Here is a 9,688-nt window from a genome sequence, read left to right on the forward strand (position 1 = left end):
CTTGTTCTCTTTAAACTTCGTGACCTTTCGTTGCTAGGGCTTTTCCATTTTGTTCGGTTGTCTCTGTTGCAATTTTCCATTAGTTGAATCTATCATTTATCTTGGAATCAATCCCTCTTGTTATCCATTGGCCTAAAATAGTTAAGTCAAGGATGAAGGTGTTATGTTTGTATACTTTTTGGAAACTATGGAAAGTTAAAGGAGTGTCATTCTAATTGCAAATTGTGTATTTATGATTCAATATGATGCTTATTCTAACAAAAAAGAAGGGGTCACGGAGGGTCTGTTAATACTGTTAGAATTATCACTCCGCTTTTTCATGACTAAATGTACAATTTTTGTAAGTGATTAAGCATCAGTGACAGAATCTGACAAAAATATCTGCAAGGATGGTTAGTCCAATAAAAAGTTTATGATTTTTTAACACATTTTCATCATCACCTGCGTAAATGCGTAATTTGTTCTTGCTCCGCCACTATTAACCAATTTTGATGACTCTTAATATCAACTATATTGAATGTCTAAGTAGATGAGTTGAAATGAAACCAATAAATGAACTATGAAAAATACTACAATTCTTTCTTTATAAGCATTTAAATCCACAATCCTTGCAAATGTGACTAACATATGAACATTCAAGGCTTTGATGCATAAACTAAATGTATATGTTGATGAACTTTAGTCTTTAGGTGAATTGCCAACAAGTTACAATTCTACCATTGATGGGATCCAAGATTTGTAAATCAAACCAGTATTAGTTGGAATTCATGTTGCTGCTGCTTCTTCTTCTCCTTCCACGGTTCCAACTATATTTTAATTTAGAAGCAAGGAGTAAATTGATTTAGAACCTAACCAGAACGGAACCCAAGCAGCTGAAACTAACTGCAAACCAATCTGTCAGTTCTAGAATGCAGAAAGAAACTATTCCAGAGTTACCTAAGCACATCAACATAATTGAAGAGTTTGAACACAATGATTTCAACTGCTCAGATTGCTCACCGAGGTGCATTTTTTGGCTGAAGCCTGGCTTTACACCTTGGTGAAGAAGAAATAGAAGATCGGTTGAAGAGAAGTCGATGAGGAGACACAAGAAGAGGTATTTGGAAGCAGAGAAGAAGATACCGCCGCGATTAGAGAGAAGAGAAAGAAAAATTAAAAGTGACTGGAAGACAAAGTAGCTGGTAAAACGTGTAGAATTCTAAAAGAAATAGAACTGATGTGTTCCTGTATAATTGGTTTTAAAAACAAAGTGTGTATAATTGGTTTTGAAACATAGTAAGGATGGTAAGCACCATTAAAACAATTCCAAATCAATATAATTAATCAATATAATTAATAAATTGTTCACAAACAAAGTTCATGAACTGAATTAATAAGCTACATGCGACCAAAGCTCGTCAACAAACTCGCAAACAGCTCGTAAAAACCTCTTGAACAGAATGTTCAACTCAAGCTCAGGTTCATCAAGTTTCTAACAAGCCTACAGCTCAGCTCGACTCAATTACAACCCTATTATACAACGTTTCATAATTAAAATAAAATATAACATTTCTTATTTGAAAACATTTGAATACAAGTATGAAAGAAATAATTCAATTTGAAAGTCAGTTTAAGTTCAAGTTCATCAGCTGTTACTTAAATCAGTATACTTCAAGCTTTATACTGATGTAAGTTAAAAAACTTACAAGCATTTATAATATTTAACCAATGAAAACAAAATAATAAAACTAAGTTTTAACGTACCAACTTAATTCTGGTGTTAGCTCCTATTGAAATTGGAGAAGAGGTAGAATAAAATAAACTCTAAAATTTGGATATTCTTAATCCCTATTAATATAAAATAGCTGCAAATGAAGCAAAACCCCTAATTAAACAAATAAGATTCGAAAACAAACAACACAGCTCCATTAGAATAAAATAGCCACCAATGTATCACTAAACTTTCAAAATTTGCCTTCCTTAAAGTAAATCATATAATTGAAAATCTCGGAGATTAACATCCACAAAACAAAAGGTATCATTCAAAACTACCTAGTTGCTAGATAAAATGGGTACACAAACATCATAAAATACTTGGAAAAATCATTTCTTCTTTCCTGCTTTGGCAGCATCCCCAGCCTTTGTCTGCCCAAGAAAAAAAAAATCAGCAAGTGAATATGCAAATTAAATAACTTGGACAAGAGGATGAGAAGAGATCAACTCATGTATATGTGAAGAAGCCACTATAATCACAAACAACAATCTTACCTTCTTTACTCCTCGGATCTTCTTTGCCCTGTTCTTTCGCTCCTTCATCTGTTTCCTAGACTTCTCAACCTTAGTATCAAGACCGTTCTGCACACAAGCAGAGAAACAAATTAGCAAGCCCATGTAAATTTAGAAAACAACCAAAACCAGATACCAATATAATCATGTGTTTAATACTCAAATATGGATACTAGAAGCAGTTAGTCAAAACCAACTAACAGAAATAGAGAGCCACACAGACAGATAAGAATGCACAATTATAAATGTTGAATTGTGAAAAGCGTAATAAACTCGACCAAGAGGTTAAATAACTTTAAGAAAGCAAATTTTTGCAAGGCAATGAAACCAAATGAACGATATTTTCATGAGTTATATCCTACTGTCCTTCAAAGCATTTGTAACTCCACAATATAATAAGGAATGGCACCAAAACATTAAGAAAAAACTCTTTTTAGCAGGCATTAAGTGTTAAATTAATCGGCATACCACCCATTTGGCCCCTTGAACTATTGAGCAAAATTCAATCAACCCCTCATTCTTCTAAAATCAGCAAACAGATCCCTGAACTATTCAATACTCACCAATCAAGCACAAAACTAAGAGAGGAAGGAAAGAAAGATTCCTCTTAACATTTTCTAAAGTTATATGAAAATGCCTAAATTATACAGGTTGTTTGTTGTTAATCTATAAACATAAAATAGCTCCAAATGCTTCTTATATTACATATGTGTGTCTTGTGCATGCTTCAGGATAATATTTGCAGTACCTGTTAAGACTGGAAAGAAACCAATCATTTTCTCACAAGAATTATTTGTTCCAAAAACAATTAAGCAATCATCCCAAACAATAAATGATGATATTGATACAGATTTTTAAACATAGAAAGGAAATATTTCCACCAATTATCATAGAATAGGCGGAGGAAATAAAATAAGCAGTTGTAGATTCAATTGAAGCATAGAACAGTAAGCAATGGTGATTCAACTGATAATATAAAATACTATAACAAGAAAAGCATATGAAAAGGTATGCACCAAAACCCAATAACTGTTTTTGGCTTTAACTGCATTTGCAATTTGTGCTCTTAAGGATTGCAAATTCCTAACTCAATTGAATTCCCTAATCTAAAAAACGATGGAAACAGAAAATTCAATAAACTCACACCTTAATTCACCTTTAAAAACGAATACAGAAAAGAAAAAAAATCACTCAACGTCACCGTTGACGTGAAATAAGCAACTTTTCATTCTACAGAGGAAGATATGAGAGAATCAGAAAGCAAAAATCTATTTTTGCCATTCCTCTGTCATTTTGTGCTTGATTGATGAGTATTGAATAGTTCAGGGACTTGTTTGTTGATTTTAGGAGGAGGGGTTAATTGAATTTGGCTCAATAGTTTAAGGGGCCAAGTGGATGTTATGTCTAAATTAATCTCTTGGAGTTCAAACCAAAGCAGTCTTATTGCACAGCTATGCAGGTCAATATATCAAGAGCAATGGAAAAGGAAATGAAAACATTTTTATTTTTCAATCTGAAGACTGTTGAACTTACCCTGATGAGTCTGTATTTTGGCTCGAACTTCTTTGCATTGTCCACGGAATCATATATCAGACCAAAACCAGAGGATTTTCCACCTCCAAAATGAGTCCTGAACTTAAATACAAAAATTGCATTGGTATCCTTCACCTCGTACAAGGTAGCTAGCTTTTCCTTCAGTTCTGCCTACGTAACAGAAAATTGGCACGAGAAGAAAAAAATCAAAAACAGAACCTATTGATCAATAATAACAATCAGCTCAGATAAATTGATTAGCTGAAATTTTTTAAACAAACATAATTTCTAACATTTTCATTAATTGGCACTATAATGATAACAAATCAACTTTAAAAATTTAGTGTCCCCAAAAGATATACTTCTGGATGAGTAACCACACTTATAATGAAAAAATGGCCATACTTTCAATGTAGCGGATTTTTTTTTGTTCACAATCAATTAGATATATAACTTCATTGGACACTGACACTTGCAATCGTACCAAATAAATTTTAGATTGTAAAGTGATAGACTATCAACAGCAACCTGATTACAATGATAAAAAAAATGCTGAGTCAAACCATACCTTGGAAACATTGGCTCTACCAGGGTGAAGAACATCAATGATCTGCATAAACAAAACAGGAATACCATTATCATCAGAATCCATGTCTTATAACCAACATGATGTCAGTTCTCATAATTCAATGCCTAGCAGTTTAAGGCTCGGTATCTTAAATCTAACACAAACACAAAATTGTTTACAGAAGAAAGTTTAAGGCTCTAAATATGACCATATCTTACCCTCCACCTCCGATATCATGAGAATCATAAAATCGATTTATATAAAAAATAAAATAAGAGAACATCTCATGCATTTATCATCAGATAACCGACAGCTGAATAAACTAAAGATCTGCAACTAATTTAAGATCGTAAATCGATCTGAATAACCATTCTACAGAGCAAAGTAATAACAAGCAACATTAATTAAGAAAGCTTACGAATTGCTTCCTGGACAGGAGGCGGTTGGTCATGAACTTCCTGGTTCGAATTGTGACTGCCTTGTCCGCCATGGTTTCACCAAAGATAAGAAAACCCTAAATATGAGTTATCAGAAGGACAAAGTAGAATGAGTTTCAGAAGGACAAATCCAGTTGCAGCAGCTCGAGGAGAATGATATAGCATGACATTAGGGTTTTTAAAAGAAAAAACCCTACTGCTTTTGGGCCTCCATCTTCATTTTCGGGCCTCAATTTACTGGCAATAAATTATGGATAGCTGTTTGCAACAAATAAATACAAGTGTATACAATTTGTAAAATTATTTCTTCTTATGTCAAATTCTTTAAAACTGATTCTTATTGTATCAAATTCCTTTATTTTATTTTATTTTTTTTTTGGTAGAAACAGGAAAGGAAAGGAAAACAAACAAAGTATCAAATTCCTTTATAATAATGTTTCGTTTGGAATTTTTGTCTTTTTTAATTTAGGGTTAAAGTGCAAAAATACCCTTAACGTTTTGGGCCATGAGCAATTTTACCCCTAACGTCTAAAATGGTGCAATTTCACCCCTAACGTTGGAAGCTAAGAGCAATTTTACCCCTAACGTTAATAAATTGGGTCAATTTGAGATATAATTCATCAAAATGACTTCTCGGTCATGAATCTTGTTATCTACACTTCATATGTGTGTCATTTTATTAGTAACAAATCACAAACATTCGTTGGAATGTGAAAAAAATAAAAAAAAATAAAAAAATATACTGTCTTTTTGTACGGATTAGAAAAAAAATCAAAAAATCCACCGAATTTATAAATATTAATCTCAAATTCTATTATTAAATTATAAAAAACATGAAATCCTTTTTTAGAACGAATTATTATGCAATTGGCGCAGAATAATGAACAAAAATATTTGTGTTTTATAATAGTGTCTGAAATTGATCCAATTTATCAACGTTAGGGGTAAAATTGCTTTTGGCTTACAACGTTAGGGGTAAAATTGCACCATTTTAGACGTTAAGGGTAAAATTGCTCCTGATCCAAAACGTTAGGGGTATTTTTACACCTTAACCCTTTAATTTATAAAGCATACTCTAAATTATTATTTTTTTTAGAAAACTTTAAAAATTATACTTGGGTTAAGGTGCAAAAATACCCCTAACGTTTTGGGTCAGGAGCAATTTTATCCCTAATGTCTGAAATGGTATAATTTTACCCCTAACGTTGGAAGCCAAGAGCAATTTTATCCCTAACGTTGATAAATTGGATCAATTTGAGAAATAATTCAAAAATATTGTATTTTGTACAAATTGGATAAAAAAATTAAAAAAAAATCACCGAATTTATAAATATTAATCTCCAATTCTATTATTAAATTATAAAAAACATGAAATCCTTTTTTTAGAACAAATTGATATGTAATTGGTGCATAATACGAAACAAAAATATTTGTACTTTATAATACAGGTAAAATTGACCCAAATTATCAACGTTAGGGGTACTTTTGCACCTTAACCCTATATACTTTAAACTCTGAAAAAGTAATTTCTAAATTCTACTCCATCCTTTCCATTATATTAGTCGTTTTAGAAAATGATATCTTTTTTAAAATATAAGTTATCATTTTAGTTTTTCAAAAATTTCTAATTTAGTTTTTGAGTCTAAACAGTGAAATGTTGAGATAGAGTATAAAATAAAGGGTAAATTTCAAATAAAACCCATATGGTTTCACTAATTTTCAGATAAAGGACTATGGTTTACTTTTTATCAGAACGAGGACTGAGGTTTTCAAATTTAGCAAAATAAGGACTTTTTCGATTAATACTATTAAAATCACCCTTGACGACTTCAAAAATGACATATTTTAAAAACTACTAATATTCTAAGCAACTTTAATTCTTCAACTTTTTTATTTCAAGATTATTTAGATGATATTTGGTAAAGAGAGAGAAAGTTAATGTTTAGAGAGAGAAAGTTCCAAAAAAGATGATTTTCTAAAATAAAAAATGTAGTTCCATAGAAAATATGGCATTGAACAACTTTAATTCTTGAAAATTTTCATTTTCAGGTCGTTAAAGATAGTTTTAATAGCATTATTAAAAGTGTGAAACCTCAATCCTCGTTTTGATAAAAAAGTAAATCATAGTCCTTTATCTGAAAATTAGTGAAATCATAAGGTTTTATTTGAACTTTATCCTAAAATAAATCCTAATTAGACTCTAAAATATATACCTTAGACCTAAAATATATGTTATTGAACACTAGACTCTAATTAATAAATTTTTATATCCTAAAATACATCCTAAATCCTAATTTACAAATGCAATACCTTAAAATATAAATCCTATACACTAATTTATAAACTTAAATTTTAATTTGAAAAATAAACGACAGATTATAAAATGAAAGTAATATGTACAGAAAGAAAACAAAAAATAGCAGAAAAGGGGGAGAAATATAACTGTAAAAGATAAGAAGTTGGTGACAAAAAAAAAAAGAGAAGATAAATATAAAAAATATAATTATTTATTTAGTCTTAACCGTTTATTTGATAAAAACAATATAAAAAATGGTTATCTGATATTAATATTAAAAAAAAATTGTTCTGTTGATAAAAAAAAAAAAACCAAAAACAAACTACACTATATTCATTAATCGATAAATAAACAGATAAAATAATGAAACCCTGTACTGAAACCCATGCCGCGCCGCCGCCCCCACCCCCGATTCCGCCTGACCGACAGCCTGGTTCTGTCCCTGAGCAGCCTAACCCACCACGATCTTACCGAGATACTGTCGCTGATGAAGTCATGGTAGAATCCCGTCGTAATCCGGTCGACCTCCGCGTTTCTGGCCTAGGGAAAATTGACTGTGTTGATGGGAATCCCCTATTCCCGGATATCACGATTAAAGAGGAACTTGTGAATGAGTGGTCGGCATCTTGGGCGGACGCATTGATTGTAAAAATCCTGGGACGGAACGTCGAATATATAGCTATTCGAAATCGGGTGACCGAAATTTGGAAGACTGAAGGTACCTTTGAGATGATGGATCTTGGACATGGATTTCACCTGGTAACTTTTGATAAACTCTCAGATAGGGACCATGTTGTCCAAGACGGGCCCTGGATGGTGCAAGGGCACTACTTAACCGTGAGAACTTGGTCTCCTGCCTTTGTCCCATCTACTGCTTCCGTTGATTCCACACTGGTTTGGGCGCGCTTTCCGGAACTCCCGCTGCAATACTATCAAGAGGATGCCTTAATGCTGATTGGAAACTCTGTAGGCAAGGCAATTAGAGTGGATAAGAACACGGCAGTGAGAGCTAGGGGTAAGTTTGCCCGTGTTTGTGTTGAAATTGAGCTTGATAGACCGCTAGTTGTGCAATTCCGCCTGAATGGTAATGTTTTCCATGTGGAGTATGAAGGACTCTATGTTGCCTGTATGAGCTGTGGTAGGTACGGGCATGTAAGGGAGACATGCCCCTTCAAAGTTGCAGCACAGATTCCCACAGGAACTGTTTTGGTTCAGCAAGCTAATCAAGGGGTGGAGGGTAGTGTTATGTCCCACGAACCTATCCCAAATACCTCAAGAGATGACGGGAAGGGCTCACTGGCTGAGCATGCTAGCTCTACACATTATGGGGAATGGATTTGTGTCCCCCGCCGGAAATATACGCCAAGAGCTAAGAGAACAGAGAGCAACAGTACAGTTACAAACACGCCAGAAGCACCCAAACAGCAGCTAAACTCAGTCCCACGAAATCCGCCCCCAGCGCAATTGCGTAATAAAGGGAAAGCTCAGATCCCCGAGGGCTCGAATGGCCCTAACCCCCCGGGCTTCGCCTTCAAAGCACATCCTGTGGCCAGTACTGCCAACAATTCAAGCAAAAGTCCAGATAAAAGCTTGGGTAAAGGGATGCAGAGTGCTAATGCTTTTGATAGCCTTCTCACCGATATCGCAGATGCCTCAACAGATTTCCTTAATGCTCAGTTTGGGAATGAAAACTTTATATACACGGAGGGCCCCCCAACAAGAAGAAACGGAGCCGCCCGGGGACCCAATCGAGATCCCCTTTAGCCCCTCAAGACATCAACGTGATTCAGGCAACTAACGGAGGTGTTAAGTCCTTCGCTCAGTAAGTTCTTGTTAGCCTTTTTCTGCCACTGTGTTTTGCTTTTTATGATGAGTATGTCTTGGAACTGCTTTGGAGCCGATGGTAATGAGTTTCACCGGGCTCTCCGTCATCTTGTCTCTGTGTTTAAACCCAGTATGTTTGCTCTCCTTGAAATAAGGCTGCCTGCAACCCGTGCAGAGGAGCTTAGGCGAAAAATTAACTTCACAAATGTGGATGTCATCGACACTGATGGTTTCCGAGGGGGTATATGGCTCTTCTGGAACTCTGATTTGGTGACGGTTTCTGTTATTTCCAGGGATAAGCGATTTTTGCATACGGAAGTTACCCTGAATAATGGCTCCCCAAGCAGGGTATCCTGCCTTGTCTCTTTCGTTTATGTCCGGCCCCAACTTTCCTTTAAAAGGGATTTTATGGCTCACCTTCTTAACATGAAGACCACGATTAACACACCATGGGTCCTTATCGGGGACTTTAACTGTATCAGAAGCCCTACGGAGAAGTTTGGTGGCGTTCCGGGGGTGGTGGATAGATGCAATTTGTTTGCAAAGTGGATAAATGACATGGAACTTGTGGATTTGGGGTTTGTTGGCCCTCCGTATACCTGGTTCAGGGGGAGTACTGTCCGCACTAGAATTTCTTGTAGGCTTGACCGGGCCCTGTGCAACACGCAATTCCGCAACCTGTTCAGTGAAGCTACCCTCCGCCATCTGCCAAGGAACAAATCGGATCATGCTCCTATCCTCCTTGATCTTAAGCTCATGGCTGCT

The 9,688-nt window shown here is 34.8% G+C and overlaps 1 protein-coding gene across 1 annotated transcript; it reads right to left on the reverse strand.

Moving 5' to 3' along the window:
• Nucleotides 1-1,882: 1,882 nt before the first annotated feature.
• On the reverse strand, nucleotides 1,883-4,963 carry LOC136206960 (small ribosomal subunit protein eS24z). The gene is made up of 5 exons (XM_065998166.1): nucleotides 4,785-4,963; nucleotides 4,367-4,408; nucleotides 3,799-3,969; nucleotides 2,248-2,334; nucleotides 1,883-2,124 (listed from the first exon to the last, which is right to left on the reverse strand). The coding sequence occupies exons 1-5, from the start codon at nucleotides 4,854-4,856 to the stop codon at nucleotides 2,083-2,085; spliced, it is 414 nt and encodes a 137-aa protein (XP_065854238.1). The 5' UTR covers nucleotides 4,857-4,963; the 3' UTR covers nucleotides 1,883-2,082.
• Nucleotides 4,964-9,688: the final 4,725 nt, after the last annotated feature.

The sequence above is a fragment of the Euphorbia lathyris genome, chromosome 9, assembly GCF_963576675.1.
Source record: "Euphorbia lathyris chromosome 9, ddEupLath1.1, whole genome shotgun sequence".
NCBI lineage: Eukaryota > Viridiplantae > Streptophyta > Magnoliopsida > Malpighiales > Euphorbiaceae > Euphorbia > Euphorbia lathyris.

Coding starts and splice junctions, on each gene's coding strand:
- LOC136206960 (XM_065998166.1), bottom strand. CDS start 4,856: ATGGCGGACAAGGCAGTCACAATTCGAACCAGGAAGTTCATGACCAAC. Junction 3,970..4,366: donor GTAGAGCCAATGTTTCCAAG/GTATGGTTTGAC, acceptor TCTGTTACGTAG/GCAGAACTGAAGGAAAAGCT. Junction 2,125..2,247: donor AGATCCGAGGAGTAAAGAAG/GTAAGATTGTTG, acceptor TTTCTTGGGCAG/ACAAAGGCTGGGGATGCTGC.